This window comes from Lithobates pipiens, unplaced genomic scaffold, assembly GCF_037356315.1.
Source record: "Lithobates pipiens isolate NorthernLeopardFrog02 unplaced genomic scaffold, aLitPip1_a1.2 Scaffold_8, whole genome shotgun sequence".
In the NCBI taxonomy this organism is placed as follows: domain Eukaryota; kingdom Metazoa; phylum Chordata; class Amphibia; order Anura; family Ranidae; genus Lithobates; species Lithobates pipiens.
In genome coordinates, this window is record NW_027507903.1 from 542,338,080 (window position 1) to 542,362,722 (window position 24,643).

General features: G+C 42.8%; 1 protein-coding gene across 2 annotated transcripts in view; it reads right to left on the reverse strand.

Moving 5' to 3' along the window:
- Nucleotides 1-4,100: 4,100 nt before the first annotated feature.
- Nucleotides 4,101-24,643, reverse strand: part of LOC143960813 (zinc metalloproteinase-disintegrin-like VLAIP-B) — a 127,275-nt gene continuing 106,732 nt past the window's right edge. Inside the window, exon 24 of one of the 2 annotated variants that reach the window (XM_077469735.1) lies at nt 4,101-4,603. In XM_077469735.1, the coding sequence (XP_077325861.1) occupies nt 4,577-4,603 (27 nt within the window). In that variant the 3' untranslated portion in view covers nt 4,101-4,576. Of the gene's footprint in view, nt 5,829-24,643 lie in introns of both variants that reach the window. The other variant, XM_077469734.1, reaches the window with a different exon arrangement.

Sequence of the window (24,643 nt, forward strand, 5' to 3'; positions counted from 1 at the left end):
GTACACTATGTTAAATGACATTTTTTTTTTTTAAATGTCTTAAAGGGCCGTTTTTTTTAAAAAATTTTATTTTTTTACACTGAGGGGGGGCGGCACCCGGGCGCCCCCTATGGACGGGCCGCCACTGGTAGTAATGGCTTCTGTGAATGGAGGAGCTGAATGGAAAGGGCAGTCATAAGCAAAAACTCTTGAAGAGTGCTTGTCACAGCACTGTCGGGCTCTATTAAACCTCGGTGTTGGCAGGAGTGGGGAAGTCGATGGAGGAAGATCTCAGCTGATAGTAGAGACAGCAGCACATTGGACACATCCTACTTACTGTTTTTTTGTTTTAATCTCTGATTAAACTTAGGCTTGATCTTTTTAACATGAAACTAAACTGACCATGTATGGACACTTTAATGTTTACATGCAGTGTACAGAAATTTGAACATTAATTGTGAAATGTCCCTAGCATCAGTTCTGACTCATTACAAAAACCACATCCATATGCCATAAACAACCCAATACAGCCCACACACTTTAAAATACATTTTTTTCACACATACACACACAATTTCAAACACTCTAAAAAGAAGATACATATCTTGAAAGAAATTGATAAAATGAGGAAGTCTGCCTGTAGTTACAGAAAGCGACAATAAATGACACGGTTAAAACATTTTAAAAGAACATTTGTACAATACCTTAACAATGAATGTGGTGAACCATGCTTTTCTTTCTCCAGTACGTCCATTACTAGTGAGGGGCTGAACAACCCACTTATTTTGACTTTTACATATTTTTTCCTGTTTTATATATTGCCGACATGGTGCAAGGCCTTACAGAGCTTGTAGAAACACATCAGTTCCATCCATCCTGGGAGAAGCTTACAGAATAATACATTATGGACATACCAGTATATATAATGTACATGCACACTGGAACATCAGGGCATGTACTGTACATGCATGCCAAGACACCAGGGCATTTACATGTGCACCAAGACATCAGTACATGTATTGTACATGCAAAATCCAATCACCATTACTATATATGCACACTCCAGGACGTATAGGGAATTAGAGTGCTTGCAATGCAGGGGGCGGAGGTGATTGCCCAGACAAGACTGTGAGGTGAAGAGACCTGATGCTAGTTGGAGGTGTCTACAACCAAAAGAAAATAAAACAAATAATTTATTTTCTCTCTTAATTAAAAAAAAATTTTTTTTACATACTGTCGCCAATCAGTAATGCTGTACTGCACTGGGACAGTATCTAAAGAGAAAAAAAATTTGACCAAAAAATTACAACTTCAAAAAACTTGCCATGTCTCTTACTAAATACCTAGGGCTGTCTACTTTCCAAAAAGGGGTCATGTCCTAGGGACTCTCCTGGCATTTTCAGGCCCCAAAAAATGATATAAGACTTCAGTACATCAGGACTGATCAATTTTCAGATATACAGTACCCTGGGGTTTAGTCAGGGAGCTCCTCACCAAATTCCTTGTCAGGAGTAGCTACCATAGTTATTTGTTAGAGATCCATTGATTTCTCCCTAAGTTTGGCCTTGATGTACTTTTCTCTTCTACCACTAGGTGGCCGGGCACTTGGTGGTACTAGATATGAGAAGGACAACTCAAGGTCAGCTTATGGGTATATGGGGTATCTCAGCCAATGGGTAGAGGTTTTCTTGAATCCCGTGGCCTATATATTTGGGTGGAGTCAGGTGATCTAGGTTCTGTGCCAACCAGACTACCATCTGGGTGGACATGTGTCATCTGCCCCAGGCTGCTAGGCTGGAGATTGTGCCTATCCTGGGGGCATTTGGCTGTCAGGCTGTGTGAGAGCCTATACAGAAGTAAGAGAGCAGCACATGGTTGGGATTGCGGCTTGCAGTCCAACCAGAAGTGCCGGTTCTGCCGGTTGGAGAACCTGTCGTGGTCGGAGGTAGAAGGAAAGCTGTCACCAATAAGGAACCAACCACATTTACCAGGGACCACAGTGAGTAACTGAAGCAAGTACCGGAGCAACATTCTCACCGAATGGGCACGGTAGAGAATTGGGAAACTTCAGGTGGTGATCAAGTCAGGGACCCAACCAGCGGAGGTTACGCTTGCAGAGCAGCCTTGTGTGTCAAGCCAGGGACCGACCCAGTCAGCAGGGGTGAAGCTTGAAGGTATCTGGAGTGCCAAGCTAGGGACCCAGCAGGGAAGCATGGGTGACGCTTGAGGGAGATACCACCGCAAAAGCCTTGATGAGCTCATGGATTCAGAGTCAGTGAATCAGAGGGTCCAGTGAGAGACCAGGAGTTCAAGGGGCTGAAGTACTACAAGTAGAAGTTGAAGTAAAGCTGAGAGAACTGTTACATTTGAACTAGGAACTGTTATGTACTGTTACCATAGGAGACAGCAATCTTGCACGTGCATAAGTGGCACCTTGCTGGGGCCTTTCCCTGTACCGCTGTCCTCCTATTGAAGTCTCAGAGTCTGCCATTTGAAATTGCTACAACTTAAGGGTGTTCTGGCCCTAACCCTCTTTCCCCTGCAAAAAGGACTGTTAAAGAAATAAAACCTCTTTGGCATCCAAGAAATGTCTGGCACCCAATGACTTTCACCACTCTTGCACCCACTATGCCTCATAACCCATTACATGTTGAAGGATGTCAGCTATCTTTGGTCTTGAAGGTTCTCATTAGACTGGAAGAGGTAAAAGATTCTGCTACATTTGGCGCCCAATGTGGGGCCACGGTGTTGTCTTTGCAGCAGTCGCCCATAGCATCTGGCTTCAGCTCCATTGGGACTTCGCCTGGCTCCGTGGGAAGGTGGAAATTAACATTTACCCTTCTTGTAGACTGTTTTGTTATGTGTACTATCAGTGTGGGGAAGAACCAACAAATCTCACTGCTCATGGGAAAGAATCAGGCTGGAAAAGTGTCTTTTAACACTTCCCGCCAGCATTGTAAGGGTTAAAACAGGCCCCACCGTGGACTCCATTACAGGTTTGACGCACCGCAGCAAGAAGGAGGCGGGTGCCACAATTACAAAGAAACATTTGCATCAATCCATTGGCAGGGGGAGGAGCTCCCGCTCTACAGAGGAGGATAAGGAAGTGCCACCACGTGTGTCTGATTATGAATTAGTGAAGGAGATGGCGCAGTTTGTGAGTGAAAAAGGCAGATTGGAAAAAGTACACTCCGGGGGTCTACGTTGACCCAAATGGCAGAAAATATGTTGTGACCGATACCGGGGTGCGGTACATACCAAATGGTCAGCTTGCCTTGTATACAGCTGGAAGCTATAAGTCTCTGGGATTGATTTGTGGAAAATGTTCTGGCCTGACCATGCAGTTGAGACCTTGGATCGTCTGTGGACGCTGCAGGGAGCATTTGTTCGAGATTGCCTCTCCAACCCTACCTCCGAGTATCCTACAAGTGGATTGGGACAAAACAGGCCCCAACGTGGACTCCATTACAGGTTTGACGCACCGCAGCAAGAAGGAGGCGGGTGCCACAATTACAAAGAAACATTTGCATCAATCCATTGGCAGGGGGAGGAGCTCCCGCTCTACAGAGGAGGATAAGGAAGTGCCACCACGTGTGTCTGATTATGAATTAGTGAAGGAGATGGCGCAGTTTGTGAGTGAAAAAGGCAGATTGGAAAAAGTACACTCCGGGGGTCTACGTTGACCCAAATGGCAGAAAATATGTTGTGACCGATACCGGGGTGCGGTACATACCAAATGGTCAGCTTGCCTTGTATACAGCTGGAAGCTATAAGTCTCTGGGATTGATTTGTGGAAAATGTTCTGGCCTGACCATGCAGTTGAGACCTTGGATCGTCTGTGGACGCTGCAGGGAGCATTTGTTCGAGATTGCCTCTCCAACCCTACCTCCGAGGATCCTACAAGTGGATTGGGACAAAAGCGTTTTGTGCATTGTCATGCATATTTAGTAATTCCATGTTTTGCTGAGTTTCCCTGCACACATTTTTACTTTCAACGTCCAATTATGCGCAGAATAAAAAGAAAATCTGTTTTGCACTTTATTGGAAAGTTGAAGTAAAAAAAAAAAATCCTTTAGGAAATCAACCTCAATCAGTACACAATGAGATCATGGAGGAGCAGGTTGAATAAACTGGTTTATTTATATACAAATTAGCTTTAATACAAATGTTAAACGGTAACTGTTAAAAAAAAAAAATGGTTTAAGAATAAGTATAAGAGCCGGTTCACACAGCGGGCGATGCGAGGCGACACGACTCGCCTCGCCTCGCCCTCGCAAGTCGCCCCCGTTCTGTACAATGGAACCGTTCTGAGAGGAGCGACTCGAGTCGATCCGACTCAGAAAAAAGGTTCCTGTACTACTTTTGGGCGACCTTGGGGCGACTTGCATTGACTTCTATACAGAAGTCATCTGCAAGTTGCCGCTGAGGTCGCGGCAGGTCGCGGCGAGGCAAGTCGGAGTCGCCTCGCCTCGCCTGCAGTGTGAACCGGCCCTTAGTAGACAGGTTTTTAGAAGTAGGAAGAGTGAACAGTAACGAATATAGGTAAATATAGAGGAGCTATACACAAAAATCATATAACATATTGCGTCTTCCTTTGTTATCTTCTGTAATTGGGTTTCATAGTCTGGAACAACAAGGAGAATCATAAAGGACTGAGTAAACAGAGCTGCATTATTTGATGTGATTTTGTTTATGAATAAATCTATATATTATAGAAGAACAAGGGATCTAGTGTGGACAGTTTGACCAACTGCTCGGAAGACAGAGAGGGAGAGCTCTTCCTTATGAGATTCCAAAAAAAAAGTCAGATCTAGCTCAATGTAACCTAAAAAAAATGGAGTTGGAAATGCACAACGTTTATAACATTTTCACATTATTAGATACATTATTAGATGGGGTGGAATGCACAATAACTTGAGCGGTTGACTTAAATCTGAATTCCAGCCTTCCCTTCTGTCTTGCACAGTTGTAATCTTCTGTACTGGAATTGCTTACTCTAATTTCAATGCACACTATGAGCTTCTATTCCAGGTATGACAGCGCTTTAGCAAACCTGTGCCTTATTATTGTAAGCTTGCTAGAACCCACTTTTGCTACTGCCTTGCCAATTGACTTTGCATGAGGCTTTGTGAACATGAGTTAGAAATGTTTGCATCAGGTCCAATGCGGCTGATGGCTAGGCAGGAAGTCGAGTGAGGCCCAGATAGCCCCCAGTCAGCTCTATGCCCTTGAAGGACCGGAGCAACCTCTGATGTCACTTTCGGTTCTCAGGCAGATAGACAGGATTTTTTTTTGTTCTACTCAAAAGGGAACTTCCACTTATCCATTTTTTTTTATTTAGCTTTTAAAGGGGCAGATCTCTCAATAAAGAGGACTTGTCGTGCTTATTTCTATTAGAAGGGATGTTTACATTCCTTGTAATAGGAATATGAGTGATTTAAAAAATAAAAATGAACGGGACGAGGTAAAAATAAAATAAATAAGAAAAAAAAATATAAACATTTTTTTAAAGCACCCCATCCCTCCGTGTTCACATGCAGAGGCGAACGCATACGTAAGTCGCGCCCGCATATGTAAACCGTGTTCAAACCACACATGTGAGGTATCGCTGTGATCATTGGAGCGAGAGCAATAATTGTAGAATAGGAACTCCTCTGTAACATTTTTAAAACATCGCTTATGGAGATTTTTAAGTACCGTAGTTTGTCGCCATTTTACAAGTGTGCGCAAATTTAAAGCATGACATGTTAGGTATCTGTTTACTTGGTGTAACATCATCTTTTACATTATACAAAAATCATAACATATTGCGTCTTCCTTTGTTATCTTCTGTAATTGGGTTTCATAGTCTGAAACAACAAGGAGAATCATAAAGGACTGAGTAAACAGAGCTGCATTATTTCAGTGTATACTTTAGTGTTTTTTTTTTTTTTTATTCATTCAATTTTATTTTTTCACAAAAAATTGCATTTGAAAGACCGCTGTGCAAATACAGTGGGACATAAAATATTGCATTCAGCCATTATATTCTCTAGGGTCTCTGCTAAAAAATAGCATAGATACCGTAATATTTGGGGGTCCTAAGTCATTTCCTAGCATAAAATACAGATTTTTACTTGTAGACAACAAATGTCAGAAAATTCCTGGTCTTTAATAAATATCTTCATTTTTCATTAAATGTTTTTTTTCTTTGTGGTGGACTATAGTACATCATTGCTATTTGCATTATGCTCCTAGACAAATTTCTGTGTTTGTCATTCCACGCAATAGTTCATATCTACAAATTACCTGCGGTGGAGTAATGGTTTGCTATGGTCTGCGTAGAGGAGGAGCAGTTGGCCTCTGACATATATACAATTGAAGAAAAAACATTAATGTACTGTAGTTAAAAGTCAATGACCATCCACAGCAATAGGATAAAGGGGAAGTCAGAGAGGAGCTAACAGCAAGGACGTGAAGATGACTATAAATGGGTTGGGGAGAGCTGAATTTCCAAAGTGACAAAAGTGAACTCTTCTATTCCCCAAGCATGCAAATACGGTGGTGTCTTCATAATCTGCTTCATCAGCTGTTGCAACTTTACTCATTGTTTCCCAAAAATATTCAGCCTTAGCAGACAAAACAATGTTGTTACTAGGGTTGCCACCTGTAGGGGAATGACCTGGTCAGCCCGGGTTTTGACAGCTGTGCCCGGGTTTGTGTTCTCCCGACACCCGGCAGCCCCCACTCCAGAAGAAGAACCCCCGCAATGTGCCGATCAGGCAGTTGCAGAACTCTCTCTCCCTCTACCTCTAGCAGCACCCCCCGCCGGCCCACCTTCTTCCCCATTCCAGCATTGTGGGGGGCCTGCAGAAGCCGGGTCACACTGCAATGTCTGTCTGTGGCTCTGTGCATTCTCTCTCCCACCCAGCCACCGGCGCTGATTCCAGAGACAGTGAATTGAACTGGTGTTCTAGCAACCAGGCATGCTTATGCATGAGAGAGCATGGTTTTAGACTCCGCCCCCTAACAGGTTTGCACGCACATCTTTGTAGCGGCTCCTGGAAATTAAGGAGGTTTTGTCTCACTCTATGGAGGTCTCTATGGGGGGGGGGGGGGGGGGGCAGGCACTGTCTGATATCAGAGCTAGCAGGGTCTCTAAGGGGGAGGTCTATGCTGCTAATATAAAGGGAGGGGGGTGGGCCTATGCTGCTAATATAAAGTGACACTAATCTAATGGGGGTCACTCTGTAACTTGCTGATTAGTGGCTTCACAACAAGAGGGCTCATTCACACCATAGTCACCACTGGTGCTGATATAAGATGACTCTAATAAGATGAACTAATGGGGGATACTGACTGCTGATTTAATGGCTGCTGACCAACTATTAGATCAGCAGTCAGAACCCCCCATTAGAGACTCCCATTATATCAGAGTTACCTTATATCAGCACAGTGGCGGCTGGAGCTCAACATTTTTTGGGGTAGTGCAAACAAATTGAAAAGTCTTGAAACCCCTCCCCCATAAATTGCAGCCTCACTGTGCCCATCAGTTACAGCCATTGTGCCCATCAAATGCAGCCACTATGCCCATCATATGCAGCCACGTGTGCCCATCATATGTAGCCACTTGTGCCCATCATATGCAGCCATTGTCCTCATCCACAGTGCCCACCATATGCAGCCATGTGTGCCCATCATATGTAGCCACTTGTGCCCATCATATGCAGCCACTGTGCCCATCATATGCAGCCACTTGTGCCCCATCATATGCAGCCATGTGTGCCCATCATATGCAGCCACTGTGCCCATTAAATGCAGCCACTTGTGCTCATCATATGCACCCACTTGTGCTCATCATATGCAGCCACTTGTGCTCATCATATGCAGCCACTTGTGCCTATCAAATGCAGCCACTTGTGCCCATCATATGCAGCCACTGTGCCCATCAAACGCAGCCACTTGTGCCCATCAAATGCAGCCACTTGTGCCCATCATATGCAGCCATTATGCCCATCATATGCAGCCACTTGTGCCCATCAAATGCAGCCCCTTGTGCCCTTCATATGCAGCCACTTGTGTCCATAAAATGCAGCCACTTGTGCCCATCATATGCCGCCACTTGTGTCCATCATATACAGCCACTTGTGCCCGTCAAATGCAGCTACTTGTGCCCGTCAAATGCAGCCACTTGTGCCCAGTATATGCAACCACTTGTGCCCAGTATATCACATACAGGCCACTTGTGCCCATCATATGCAGACATTTGTGCCCAGTATATACCGCCACATGTGCCCATCAAATGCAGTCAGGCCCGTCCTCCCGCTGTCATCCCCCCCCCCCCCCGGCTGGTCTGGTGACACTTAGGTTGAATTCGCACCTGTGCAGTTTTAGTGCTTTTTGAACTACAGTCCATTTAACATGGTTTCCTATGGAGCAAGTTCTGTAGTGCAAATCTGCAAAATGCAAAAAAGCACTAAAACTGCATAAGTGTGAATCCAGCCTTACCGAATGACGGGGCTTTCCTCCTCTTCTGTAGTGGCGGGAAGCAGGGGGCTGCGGCTCCTGTGTCCGCTCGGCTCATCATGCTTCCTACGCCGTGTCTCCTCTTTCGCCAAAGTGTTAGGCATCCAATACAATACAATCCAATAGGGTCGCCTAATGCTTTGGTCAGTCAGGAGACAGGTCTCACTGACCTGCCTGCTGATTGGCATGGAGGAACATTAGTGTGAAAATAGCGAGAATTCATTCACTATGCTACACAACAGCCCACCCTATTTTGATGCCTATTAGAGCCTCTGGCTCTAATCACGTGCTTCAAAATACACACCCCCTGCCTATCCCCTCCATAGTATTTCATGTGTCCGGTGTCCTGAAAGGGGCCGGGCACATGAATAGGGAGGGTGGCGGAGGTGTTGGGGGGGCAGAGCCTTGCACCCAAAATGCACAGGCCACCACTGTATCAGGACCCACCGCTTACAGACCCCCCCATTAGAGTCCGGTGAAAAGTGTCCAGTACTAAAGTGTTTTTTGAGCTTTAACTAATAGTGCTTCAATGCACTGAGTCCAGGCTGTCAAAGGTACAACCTCTGAGGCTGGGTTTACATATGTGCGGCCGCATGTTTTCTCATGGGGCCTGGACGTGTCTGTTCACTGGTTCGGGAGCAAATCAGGTCTGCATTTCACAGGACCCACAGGCGACACACAGGACCCTTTTTGTATATGGATTACAGCCACCCCAGACCTGTGTGAAGCGGCTCCTTAGAGAGCCAGTCACAGTCGCCTGTCATGCAAATTGGATGTGGTGAAAACTGCATTCCAGTTCGCACATATGTGAACCCAGCCTAAGGCCTTATTCACACCTATTCATTTCTTAGTGCTTTTTGCATTTTGCATATTTGCACTACAGAACGTGTCCCATAGGAAACCATGTTAAATGGACTGCAGTGCAAATCTGCAAAATGCAAAAAGCACTAAAAATGCATAGGTGTGAATCCAACCTAAGGCTTGATTCACACTAGCGCGTTTTTTGATGCATTTTGCACTTTGCAGAAATGCAAGGAAATTTTTTAACATGGGTTCCTATGGAACATGTTCACATCAATGCATTTTTGTGCCTCTGCATTTTTGGAAAGGGTCGAGGACTTTTTTTCATGCAAAATGCAGCGTTTTGCATGTAATAGAAGTCAATGGACCTGCATCAAAAACGCAAGTACTGCTTTTTTACCGTGTTTTTACCATGTTTTTGCCGCGATTTGCGTTATGCATTTTTTTTCACTGTATATATCTGGTTGCTAAGCAACCACAGTGTAAAAAAAAAAGAAAAGAAAAAAAAAATGCAAAATGCAAAACGTGGCAAAATTGCGGTAAAAACACGCGTCCAAAAACACAACAAGCACCGCAAAAAGTACTGCAAAAATGCTCAAAAGCAACATGCATAGATGTAAATCGAGTCTTACACCTGTACAGAATGGCACTTTTATGTCATTACATAAATTCAGCTTTGTGTGCATGAGTAGAACCACCCTGGATTTAAGGAACTTGTAAAGTGCATTTTTAAAGAATATGTTTTTTGGTGAGGAAATGAGTGGAGGCTTTAACCACTTTCAGACCGGACCATTTTGCTGCCTTAAGACCAGACCACTTTTTGCGATTTGGTACTGCGTCGTTTTAACTGACAATTGCGCGGTTGTGCGACGTGGCTTCCAAACAAAATCAACATAATTTTTTCCCCACAAATAGAACTTTCTTTTGGTGTTATTTGATCACCCACATTATTTTTTACTTTTTGTTATAATAAATATCCCCCAAAAATATATAATAAAACATTTTTTTCCCTCAGTTTAGGCCGATACGTATTCTTCTACATATTTTTGGTATAAAAAAAATCGCAATAAGCGCAAAAGTTATAGCGTTTACACAATAGGGGATAGTTTTATGGCATTTTTATAAATCATTTTTTTTTTACTAGTAATGGCGGCGATCAGCGATTTTTATTGCGACAGCGACATTATGGTGGACACATCGGACATTTTTGACACATTTTTGGGAACATTGTCATTTATACAGCAATCAATGCTATACAAATGCATTGATTCCTGTGTAAATTACACTGACAGTGAAGGGGTTAACTGGGGGGTGGCAGTGTAGGGGTTAAGTTTGTCCTAGGGGCGTGTTACTAACTGTGGGGGGCTGGGCTTTGTGTTAGTGAACATTGATCTCTGCTCCAATCACATGGAGCAGAGATCAGCATCACTTGTTGCTAGGCAGAACGGGGAGATGCTGTTTACAATGGCATCTCCCCATTCAGCATATAAAAATGGACATACCTGTATGCCAGTATACCTGCACGTGCCATTCTGCCGATGTACATCTGTGTGCGCTGGTTGGGAAGTGGTTAAGCAGAGAGTACGGGGAGAATATTCAAAAGCTTTTTTATAAGGACTGCTGCACTGCATGAACATGAATATTTCTTTCAGTGCTGCTCAGAATGTCGCTGTGCTGTATATATGATGTGATTACCCAAAATGCTGCTCAGCTAATCTCTTTTGGCCTAACAGAGCATTTTTATTGCAGCCCCCTGCCATTCCATAGATAAGGGCCCCAGTTTGGAGACAGCCTAATCTGGTTAAGTTAAAATTTATTTATGGCATTTTATCAACTTTTTTTGTTGGTCACTCAAAGAATGCCTGTCAAATGTACATGGCAGACTACAACGTTTCCTTTTTTACCAGTAAAAACATGGTAGATGTTTGAAATCTGTTGTATCACAATAACCAGATAGATTCCATGTCGCACTTACTAGCAATTAAATGGTCAAATATGATTGGTTGCAAACTTCAGTGGAAAGTATAGTTTTTTTTTTTTTTTGCTGTGTGCCTTCCTATTCTGGTGTGTTGACATTTCATGAGCTGATGTCAAAGCGGTGTCCCCAAGACATAGTAAGGAAAGTCTCCCCAGTGGGGTCAGATGCAGCATGAAAAACCTAATAGAGGTTCTAACCTTTCCATGCCCTTATTTAAAACTAGAATAAAATTGGTTGGAGTTATGCTGGTCATAGATGATACAATTTGCATGGCTGAAAGAAAGAAAAGAAAATAGCTAAATTCCCCCATGAATGCAGTGTTGATGGGGAAATGCCTCCCAGTAGTTTTTCTTGATTGGCAGAATACAATGGTTACTGCTAGTGGCTACAGCCGCCTGGCAGTAACTGTATGTAGAAAAATCTGACATGCTGGTTGTACCCAAGTTGATCGATAGGTCAACCTCAGTAGAATCAGCTTGCCCTTATATGGATTGAAATTTGGACACAGATTTGAGGACATTGCAGACATCCAGCGCTCTGCGACTAAGATATTGCGCAGTATCCTGAAAAGAATTCTGCATTGCTATACAAGGGGACTACTTTGACCCTATGTTCACATTGGTGTGGTGCAGGGAACTGCATGTGATTCAGAGCAAAATCACACCGAATTCCTGTTCAAAACACATGCAATACTTTACAGTGCAATTTGAGCCCATTCATTTTGTATGGATAAAATTGCACCTCACCCACACGAAAAAGACACATGCAACTTTTTTGCCGCATTGGAATCGGATCGCGTGGGTGTTCACACCTATGCAATCTGATTCTGACAATTGCACTGCATTTTGTGAACTGTGTTTGTGGTGTAGTTAACCACTTACAGACCAGACGATTTTGCTGGTCAAAGACCAGACCACTTTTTGCGATTCGGCATTGCGTCGCTTTAACTGACAATTGCGCGGTTGTGCAACGTGGCTCCCAAACAAAATTGACATCCTTTTTTTCCCACAAATAGAGCTTTCTTTTGGTGGTATTTGATCACCCCTGCGGTTTTTATTTTTTGCGCTATAAACAAAAATAGAGCGACAATTTTGAAAAAAACGCATTATTTTTTACTTTTTGTTATAATAAATATCCCCCAAAAATATATAAAAAAACATGTTTTTCCCTCAGTTTAGGCCGATACGTATTCTTCTACATATTTTTGGTAAAAAAAATCGCCATAAGTGATTATTGATTGGTTTGCGCAAAAGTTATAGCGTTTACAAAATATGGGATCGTTTTATGGCATTTTTATTATTTTTTTTTTACTAGTAATGGCGGCGATCAGTGATTTTTATTGTGACTGCGACATTATGGCGGACACATTGGACATTTTTGACACATTTTTGGGACCATTGTCATTTATACCGCAATCACTGCTATATAAATGCAGTGATTCCTGTGTAAATGACACTGGCAGTGCAGGGGTTAACCAGTGGGCGGCAGTGTTCCTAGGGATGTGTTACTAACTGTGGGGGGGTTGGGCTTTCATTTAGTGAACACTGATGATGTGTTTGGAGCAGAGATCAGCGTCACTAGTTGCTAGGCAGAATGGAGAAATGCTGTTTACAATGGCATTTGTTAATTCGGCCGCCCCGTGAGACGATCGCGGGTATGCCCGCGGCGATTGAGTCCACAGGACCCGCGACCGGACTCACGGGGTCCCGACCAGCACGGGAGCGCGCTGCCGGCGGCGCACTCCCGATGGCAGGGCGGCAAATTTGAAGGGACGTACAGGTACGCCCATTTGCCTGCCCGTGCCATTCTGCCGACGTACATCGGCGTGCGCTGGTCGGGAACTGGTTAATATTGACAACCACAGCAGTTCACATGGATGGACTATGATTGTGACGCGGTGGAGAAAACGCACAGGAATCACTGCAAATCCCACCCCTCCCTGCACCAGTGTGAACCAGGGCTCCAGGTTATATTAGCTGCTTGTCTATAAGTATGTAAACTTTTTTTCCCCCACACTCACTAACCACTTTATTAGGTACATATATTCAAATGCTTGGTAACACAAATTGTTAATCAGCAAATCACATGGCAGCAACTCAATGCATTTAAGCAGCTAGATGTGGTGAAGACGACTTGCTGAAATTCAAGCATTTTGATGGCAGAGATCAGAATTTGGCACAAACATGAAAGCATGGATCCATCCTGCCTTTTATCAATGGTTCAAGCTGGTGGTGTAATGGTGTGGGGAATATTTTCTTGGCACACTTTGGGCCACTTAATACAAATTGAGTATCGTTTAATCACCACGGCCTACCTGAGTATTGTTGCTGACCATGTCCATCCCTTTATTACCACAATGTACCCATCTTCTGATGGCTCCTTCCAGCAGGATAATGCACCATGTCACAAAGCTCAAATCATCTCACCACTTGACCATGGAGTCGCTGTACTCCAATGGCCTCCACACTCACCACATCTCATCCAATAGAGCACCATTGGGACGTGGTGGAACGGGAGATGGGCATTGTGGATGTGTAGCTGACAAATCTGCAGCAACTGCGTGATGCTATCATGTCACTATGGACCAAAATCTCTGAGGAATGTTTCCAACACCTTGTTGTATCTATGCCATGAAGAATGAATGCAAAATAGGGTCCAACCTGCTATTAGCAAGGTGTCCTTAATAAAGTAAAATAAACACATATTACATACAGTATATGTATGTATATAAAGCCCTCAACCCCACATTTGGCTCAGCTAGCTCAAGTGGATTCTACAAATCTGCCACAGACTGTTAATGATTACACTCTAACTGATGGTAAAGCATTTAAAATGTTTCATATATTGTATCAACAGTAGTCATATGTCTTCGGAGGATGAACAGCAGCCCTGTACTTGTAAAAAAGCCAGGCGGCTTTGCAAGTTACGGGATGAGTGGCTTGAAAATGCTGATTTTAAAAGCTGGCTTGTAAGGGAAAAAGGTGACGATACATTGGGAAGATGCAGAGTGTGTCTCGTTACATTCAAGGTGACATATGTTGGCCTTAAAGCTGTTAAAGCTCACCAAAATTCAGACCATCACAAGCAAGGTATGTGTGCTCAGAAAACATCACATACTCTGCAAACATTTTTTTGTCAAAGTCAACACAGAGGAAGAAGACCATAGGGGTTATTTACGAAAGGCAAATCAACTTTGCACTGAAAGTGCACTTGGAAGTGCAGTCGCTCTAAATCTAAGGGGTAGATCTGAAATATGGGGAAGCTTTGCTGATTTTATCATCCAATCACGTGCAAGCTAAAATGCTGTTTTTTATTTTCCTTGCATGTCCCCCTCGGATCTACAGCGACTGCACTTCCAAGTGCACTTTCAGTGCAAAGTGGATTTTCCTTTAGTAAATAACCCCGAAAGTCCTTGTTGCTGAAATCAGCCTAATCTATCATGGGGTTACACATCACCGCAGCTATTTGTCTCAGGTGAGAAAATTATTTGCTTTTTATAATGTTACCTTTTATTAGTAATAGTAGTTTAGTTTACTTCACATAAATTGCATTCTTCCATCAATATAGTTAACCTCTCTAGCGGTAATCCCGAGTCTGGCTCGGGCTGGGATTTAAGAACCATAAGCGGTAACCCCGAGCCAGACTCGGGAATCGCATCGCTGGATAAAGGGAGGACACAGGGAGAGGTTACTTACCTTGTCCCCCGGATCCAGAGATGTCCTCCACGCTGTGTGTGCGAGCCGTCCTCCGCTCGATTCACACAGTGCCCGAGTGCCGCCGAGCTCCATTCCCTGCGACGTTACGATGCACGGGAGCGGAGATCTACGCCAAATTCAAAAAAGTAAAAAAACACAAAACACACACAGCACTGTGTGTATAAATATATAAATTTATTAATTTTTTTATTATACCTATTTTAGGACTGTGGGAATAAACTTTATTCTAAGGTTTTCCCAGATTCTCAGATTGCCAGGAAAATGCATTGTGGAAGAACAAAATGTGAAGCTATTGTCCAAAATATTTTATCCCCTTCTTCAGTTGAAGCCATAGCAAAGCAGATTGAAGGTGGAAAACATTTTTTTGCTTGATGCTTCTAACAAAGGTAACTAAAAATATTTTCCACTTGCGATGACCTATTTCACCAAGGATAATGGAGTTCAGAAGAAAATTCTGGATTTTTATGAAGATGCTGATGAAACATCTGATGCAATGTTCAGCCATATATGTCAGGTTATGAGCTCATTTGATCTGGACCTCAAGCAAATAGTTTCTTATGGTGCAGATAACGCATCCGCCAACTATGGTATCCATCATTCCGTCTATACCAACTTAAGGTCGAAATTTATTTCCTTTTAGCTGCAGGTTGCAACTGCCATCTGTTGCATAACGCTGCAAAACATGGCTGTAAAAGGTGGCTGTATGATGTGGAAGCATTCGTAATTAAAGTCTACAATGAATTTCCCTACAGCGCTAAGCATGTTAACCTCTTCCCGTCCGCCTCACGCCGATATACGTTGGCAGAAGGGCACGTACAGGCAGAATCACGTACCTGTACATTGCCCTTTAAGAGGTGGCGGGGCATGCACCCACGAGAAGCTCCGTGAGTCCAGTTGCGGGTCCCGCAGACTCGAACGCTGCGGGGATAACCGCGATCGTCTCATGGAAAGGAAGAACGAGGAGATGCTAAAGTAAACAAGCATCTCCCTGTTCTGCCTAGCAACAGTGACACTGATCTCTGCTCCCTGCGATTGGAGCAGAAATCAGTGATCTGTAAAACACAGCCACGCCCCCACAGTTAGCAACACGCCCCTAGGACACACTTAACCACTACACTGCCACCTAGTGGTTAACCCCTTCACTGCCAGTGTCATTTACACAGGAATCAGTGCATTTGTATAGCTGAAGGACAATGGTCCCAAAAATGTGTTACAAATGTCCGATGTGTCCGCCATAATGTCACTGTCACGATAAAAATCACTGATCGTCGCCATTTAAAAAAAAAATATTAATAGAAATGCCATAAAACTATCCCCTATTTTGTAAACGCTATAACTTTTGCGCAAACCAATCAATAATCGCTTATTGCATTTTTTTTTACCAAAAATATGTAGAAGAATACATATCGGCCTAAATTGAGGAAAAAAATAGTTTTATATATTTTTGGGGGATATTTAGTTTAGCAAAAAGTAAAAAATAATGAATTTTTTTCAAAATTGTCGCTCTATTTTTGTTTATAGCGCAAAAAATAAAAACCACAGGGGTGATCAAATACCACCAAAATAAATCTCTATTTGTGGGAAAAAAAGGACGCCAATTTTGTTTGGAAGCCACGTCACATGACCGCGCAATTGTCAGTTAAAGCGACGCAGTGCTGAATCGCAAAAAGTGCTCTGGTCAGGAAGGGGGTAAATTCTTCCGGTGCTGAAGTGGTTAAAGAACTTAAGTCATGCTTTGAATTTTTGGATATGGGTTATCATAAACTTTTACGACATGTACCAACATGATGGCTATTGTTATTTACAGCTTTGGATCGGTTGTTGAAGAATTGGCCTCCTGTGTTGGTTTACTTTATTCAAAAGGGAGAAGAGAACTGTCCACTTCTCATTTGGAATTTTATTAGGTCTTAGGAACATTTAATTCCAATTCAGATCTCACACTGCACGAATGTACCTTTTTTTGTACACAATTGTATGAATATATTTCAACCTGCCATCTTAAAATTGGAGAGTGACACAAAGCAGTCAACTGAGATCTTTCATATTCTTGAGGAAGTTCTTCACAATCTCAAGATGCGAATAGCAGAGATTTTTTTGGGCTTCAAAGTAAACCAGTCACTTCCACCAAGTTCACAGGAGGCATTCAAGAAAAATGCTTTAGAAGTTTATAATGCATGTGTACAATATTTGGAGAAGAGATTTAATTTCACATCAGATTCCTATTTAAAGAAAATTGCTATTCTAAGTCTTAAACCTAAAGAGACTTTAACATTGACAGTTTATGTGACATTAAGAAGATGTTCAACATAGATGTTGATGGTGATGAGCTCTTCATTGAGTTCACCATTCTGAGCAAAGTTCTTCACACATTGGAGGATCCTGATAGAGAACATTCGGTGGACCAAAGATGGGTAGCATTCTTTGTGAAATGCTCTGCACCTAATGTTCTAAAAATAGTGGAATGCGTTTTAGCAATTCCTGTAAGCCAAGGGTTCCCAAACTTTGAAGAGCGAGGGCCACTTAAGCAACTTGGTAACCGCAACTTGGCCACAATGAGCAGAGATGACAGGTCCATGCAGAGCGGACACAGCCCACTCTACTCTATGGGTCCTCCGATCCGATCCACCCTGACGGAAAGGGATTGATCCCCCTTCTGTTTATTTATTTTTATTTTTTAGCGAATCAGATTGGAGGTAGGCAGGTGTAAAAGGACACACATCTGTTTACATCTGCCGTTACATAGAGCTGAATGGAGGGTTCGATTGAGTTAGACCGGTTGTGTGAAAGGGGCCTTTCACACTAATGCAGTGCAGTGCACCTGTGTCTTTCCTGCGGGTTAGCTACACTTTGCCATAGACTTCTATTATATCCTGCAGGTGTGGGGCACGTTCTGAAAGCTCACCAAACCCGCAGGTAATAACAGAAGTCTATGCCTCAGTGCAGGTAACCTGAAGGTGCAATGCACCTGCGGATCAGTTTGAAAGCAGCTCAGTAACCACTGCGCAGATATGCCCATATATACACTGCAATTTTAGTAATAAACTGACCTTTAATAACAGTCTTCTATTCAGGTATCACCTGCTGTTGCTGGGCCCAGCAGAGTGCATTTGGTATCACTCCGCCTGTGGGAAGAGACGGCGCTATACAGGAAGCATCTGCTTATACAACTCTGCTCCACAGCTACTTGCTTTGCCGGCTTCATTAACAACACAGATGCTCTGGGATGGTGGATCTGCAACCTATGATCTGGGCTTGCCAATCTGCCATCAAACAGAAGGAGGTCGCGGGCCAAATTAGAGGGCTCTGCGGGCCACATGTGGCCCCCGAGCCACTGGTTGGGCATCCCTGTTGTAAGCAATGCATTTGTGGAGCGGGTCTTTAGCATTATGCAAAACCTTTGGAGTGATGAAACAAACCGGATGTCCTCCAATCTGGTGAAAGCCGAAATCTGCATAAAAATCAACTTCAAAATGTCTTGTTTGGAAATCTATGACTTTGTAGCAAATAACAAACCACTACTAAAAGCTGCAAAGTTTAATACAAAGTACATATGGAAAAATAAATAACGTGTAGTTATTTTTAGTTTGATTTTGATATGAACTTTGCACTGTTTGATTTGCACTTTATTTTTTACTTGATCTCAAAAAACATTTTTTAAAGCAATGTCTTATTTAGTTTGGGTTCTGAAAATCAGCAATTTATTGATCAACATAGGATGAGTTGTCATTTGTTATTTATATTTGAAAAGCACTTTTTGGAGGTTTATTCGTTATTTTATATTTGAAAAACACTTTATTTGGGAGTTATTACTACTGGATGTAGTATTTTTGTATTGGTCATTGTTATGTATCAAGTGCACTTTGTTTCCTAAAAGTTAAAATTATGTTTTATTTACGTACCCAAGCTGGGTCATTCTTATGTTTATAATATATAAGTTATGTTGTTGCATTACGAGGTTAAGAAATAAAATAAATATGTTACTAATTTGTTTTGTTTCTTTCTATTAGGCCCCTTTCACACCGGGGACAGTTTTCAGGCGCTACAGCGCTAAAAATAGCGCATGTGTAGCTCCTGAAAAAACCGGCCCCTTTCACTCCAGTGTTAAAGCTGGAGGGCTTTCACACTGGAGCGGTGCACTAACAGGATGGTGGAGAAAGTCCTGCTAGCTGCATCTTTGGAGCGGTGAAGGAGCGGTGTATTCACCGCTCCTACCCATTGAAATCAACGGGGCAGCGCTGCTGCAGTGGCGCTTTGCAGGTGGTTTTAACCCTTTTTTGGCTGCTAGCCGGGGTTAAAACCGTCCCACTAGTGGCCGCATACCGCTGCTAAAATGACAGTAAAGCGGCACTAAAAATAGCGCTGCTTTACCACCGACGCCCGCACCGCCCCAGTGTGAAAGGGGCCTTACTATTTTACTAAACTACAGAAGATAACATTGTATGCAACTAAACTCTTTCCTTGTAAGGTGAAAAAGCTTACTAAATCTCTACTTTTTACTCATTACATGCAATATATTTGCTTTCTTATAGGTAATAATATTTTTTTATACACAGGCAGTCTTTCAAAGCATAAATAGTGTTTATAACATTTATTTCATCACAAAATATATGTATAGTTTATACTACGAAAAAAAAAACTCTGTGTGCCGCTAAAGTGTTTGGGTTTGGCTTGAAGAAAAGGTTGTTACTGATTTTCTAATTTTGACTTTTGGTCATGCATCAGTAGCAAAGCCCTTATCTCTCTCTCTCTATAATCACTTGCTCTTGATGGTGACATTTTCAAACAGCAATGGCTGTGGTAGGATTTACAGAGATGTCATGAGATGTGATTAACAGTCTGGCTTTAGCTTTCCTCTGTTATGCAAGAGACATGATGATGATGAGTCTCTGGAAACAGACTGGAGAAATTTTTCTTGTAAATTAGTATTTTCTGACTATTATCTGGTCAGTTGATTATAAAAAAGTTATATTTGGCAGTGGTGTAGCGCTTGCCTCTACAGGAGCCGCAGAATATGATGTCTGCTCTCTTCTGCCATGAATCTTTAGGTTGCTCGGACCCCACTGACACAGTCTATTTCAGATCTTGACATGTTTAGTACCTATTTACTTGATGCAACATTTTCTTTTTACCAAAAGAATGGGTATTATATTGTAATAGTTGGCACTAAAATTAATTTAATTGTATTTTTTTGAAAATTTGCTTTTGATAAACGGCTGTACAAATATCTAAATAATTCTCTAGCAAAAAAAAATATTTTAATATGTTAATGAAAAATGTCAAAATTGCCCCAGATGGCAAACGGTTAATCCAATTATACTGGCTAAAATAATTAAATGCATATTTAAGAGGCATGGAGGAGCTCAGGTATGAGGAAAGATTAGAGGAACTGAATTTATTCACTCTTGAGAAGAGGAGAATACGGGGGGATATGATCAACATGTTCAAATATATAAGTGGTCCATATACTGAACTTGATGTTGCATTATTAACTTTACAGTAAACACAAAGGAAAAGGGGGCATGCTTTACGTCTAGAGGAAAAGAGATTTCATCTCCAAATACAGAAAGGTTTCTTCACAGTAGGAGCTGTGAAAATGTGGAATAGACTCCCACCAGAGGTGGTTCTGGCTAGCTCAGTAGATTGCTTTAACCACTTGCCGATCGCCGCACGACGATATACGTCGGCAGAATGGCACGGGCAGGCATATGGGCGTATATATAAGTCCCTGCCTGCCCGCGGGTGGGGGGCCCGATCGGGCCCCCCCCGGTGCCTGCGGCGGTCGGCATTCCTTCGAGAGCAATCCGGGATGAGGGGGCGGCCATTCATTCATGGCCACCCCCTCGCGATCGCTCTCGACGAATGGAAATCCTCCGTGACATCACTTCCTCTCCTGTAATGTAAACACAGGAGAGGAAGTGATGTATTCTCTCCTCCGTGTCGGTATTTTTCGTTCCGGCACCGAGGAGAGAGGTTCGGTGAGTTGCACCAACACACCACACATACAGTAGAACATGCCAGGCACACTCACACCCCCCCTTTACCCCCCGATCACCCCCCCAATTACCCCTGCCCCCCCCAGTCACAGTGACACCAATTGCTTTTTTTTTTTTTGCATTGGTGTCATTTGTGACTGTAATAACTGTTAGGGCAGTTAGGGTTAGCCCCCTTTAGTTCTAATGTACCCCCCTAACCCCCCCAATAAAGGTTTAACCCCGTGATCACCCCCCGTCGCCAGTGTCACTAAGGCTGGGTTCACATTGCAGCGGTTTGAGAACGGATGTGATTCGCACCGCACTGCAGTGCAAATCACATCCGATCTCTGTGCGATTCGAGTTCAGCCATACAGATAGTATGGCTGAATTTGTGTCGCACCCACCGCACCCGCCGCAAACTCGCACGGGACCCTTTTTTTGGTCCGCAGCAGAATCGGATCGCATGGGTGTTCACACCATGCGATCCGAGTTTGCAGATCGCACTGCGATATGCGAACTGATCTGGGGGTGTCATTAACATTTCACTGACACTCCCAGCAGTTCGCATAGGGCAGTGTGAACTGCCGCCGGGAGGCATGTGATGCGGGAACCCGCCGCGCATTCGTGGCGTTCCCACATCGCTCCAGTGTGAACCCAGCCTAATAAGCGATCGTTTTTCTGATCACTGTATTAGTGTCACAGGTGACGCTAGTTAGGCAGGTAGGTATTTAGGTTCGCCGCAGCTTTTTATAGCGCCAGGGACCCCCATATACTACCGCATAAAGCCCCCTGATTGCCCCCTAGTTAACCCTTTCACCAGTGATCACCATATAACTGTTACAGGTGACGCTGGTTGGTTAGTTATTTTTTTTATAGTTTCAGGGCACCCGCCATTTATTACCTAGTCTCACTAGTGTACCCCTAAATTTAGGGGTGTCTACTTTCCAAAATGGGGTCATTTGGGGGGGGTTTGTGCCATCTTGGCATTTTATGGCCTTCAAAACTGTAACGCCCTTAGAAAGCCTGAAGGCGGTGCTTGGTTTTCGGGGCCCCGTACGTGGCTAGGCTCCCAAAAAGTCCCACATATGTGGTATCTCCGTACTCAGGAGAAGCAGCAGAATTTATTTTGGGGTGTCATTTCACATATGCCCATGGCATGCGTGAGCAATATATCATTTAGTGACAACTTTGTGAAAAAAAAAAAAAAAAAAAAGTTTGTAATTTTCCCGCAACTTGTGGCAAAATATAAAATGTTCCATGGACTCAACATGCCTCTCAGCAAATAGCTTGGGGTGTCTACTTTCTAAAATGGGGTCATTTGTGGGGGTTTTGTGCCATCTTGGCATTTTATGGCCTTCAAAACTGTAATAGGTAGTGAGGAGTGAAGTCAAATATTTACGCCCTTAGAAAACCTGAAGGCGGTTCTTGGTTTTCGGGGCCCCGTACGTGGCTAGGCTCCCAAAAAGTCCCACATATGTGGTATCCCCGTACTCAGGAGAAGCAGCAGAATTTATTTTGGGGTGTCATTTCACATATGCCCATAGCATGTGTGAGCAATATATCATTTAGTGACAACTTTGTGAAAAAAAAATAAAAAAAAATTAAAGTTTGTAATTTTCCCGCAACTTGTGGCAAAATATAAAATATTCCATGGACTCAAAATGCCTCTCAGCAAATAGCTTGGGGTGTCTACTTTCTAAAATGGGGTCATTTGTGGGGGTTTTGTGCCATCTTGGCATTTTATGGCCTTCAAAACTGTAATAGGTAGTGAGGAGTGAAGTCAAATATTTACGCCCTTAGAAAACCTGAAGGCGGTTCTTGGCTTTCGGGGCCCCGTACACGGCTAGGCTCCCAAAAAATCCCACACGTGTGGTATCCCCGTACTCAGGAGAAGCAGCAGAATTTATTTTGGGGTGTCATTTCACATATGCCCATAGCATGTGTGAGCAATATATCATTTAGTGACAACTTTGTGTAAAAAAAAAAAAAAATTATTTTTTTGTCATTATTCAATCGCTTGAGGCAAAAAAATTAAATATTTGATGGGCTCAACATGCCACTTATCAATTTCCTTAGGGGGTCTACTTTCCAAAATGGGGTCATTTGGGGGGGTTTTGTACTGCCCTGCCATTTTAGCACCTCAAGAACTGAGATAGGCAGTCGTAAACTAAAAGCTGCGTAAATTCCAGAAAACGTACCTTAGTTTGTAGATGTGACAACTTTTGCGCAAACCAATAAATATACAGTTATTGACTTTTTTTTACCAAAGACATGTGGCTGAATACATTTTGGCCTAAATGTATGACTAAAATTGAATTTATTGGATTTTTCTAATAACAAAAAGTAGAAAATATCATTTTTTTTCAAAATTTGCGGTCTTTTTCCATTTATATCGCAAAAAATAAAAATCGCAGAGGCAATCAAATACCATCAAAAGAAAGCTATATTTGTGGGAAGAAAAGGACGTAAATTTTGTTTGGGTACAACATTGCATGACCGCGCAATTACCAGTTAAAGCAGCGCAGTGCCAAATTGTAAAAAGACCTCTGGTCATTTACCAGCAAAATGGTCCGGTCTGAAAGTGGTTAAGAAAGACCTGGATACTTTCCTAAATGTACATAATATAACTGGGTACTAACTAAAGTTGATCCAGGGAAAATCCAATTGCCTCTCGGGGGGATCAGGAAGGAATCTTTTCCCCTGCTGTAGAAAATTGGAGCATGCTCTGCTGTTTTTTTTTTGCCTCCCCCTGGATCAACTGTGGGTATAGAATTGGGTACATTGGATTGTACGATATTCTATTTTTTAATGGTTGAACTGGATGGACTTGTGTCTTTTTTCAACCTGGCTAACTATGTAACTATATTTACAGCTAGTTTAAGCAACCAAATCTGCCTTTATATTATATACCTGTACAGCAGCACTCAACTGGGAGAGGAAAGATCTTACAGGGCTCTGTAAACATAAGGAGGGAAGATCACAGGGATGGGACAAGAAAAGCGGCACCAGGTGAGTGAATCTCTTGGTTAATCCCCACACACTAGTCAGGTGCTAGCCCAGCTTAAGAGCTGTGTGACATAAGGAAATGATTCCGGATGGCTGCACTTCCAAAAATCTTTTTATTGAAGCTTCATATAAGTGGTTGACAGATGGAGCAGGGGACAAAGAGGTAGACGTGCAAATGTTAGCGCTTAGTCATTACCTATTGGAACTAGTCACCACAATCACCTATATACTGCTTTAATGTGTCATCATTAGGTTACAGGTGAATTAAACAATTAAAATTAGTACTCAGCTTAGCTAGTTTCCTGCATTCTATTAGCACCTATTTCTCTCCTGCTATCTCTTTGTCCCCTGCTCCATCTATCAACCACTTGTCATATGAAGCTTCAATAAAGGGATTTTTAGAAGTGCAGCTGTCTGGAATCATTTCCTTATATCACAGGGATGGGGTTATATTTTGTCAAATTGATGTTTTAGATTAGATGTATGATCTTGCTTTTATAAATCAATATTTAATACATCAGTATTCCCCAGAACACTATGACTTTTCTAAACAGAGAGTACAGCAGAAATCCCTTCCTTTCAGATTCACTGTATCAAACTTCAACCACAAAGAGGGGCGGGTGCAATTGTATGTAAATGTCAGATTCAGCTATCGAGGTCTGTAACCAACAGGCTTTTACAAAACA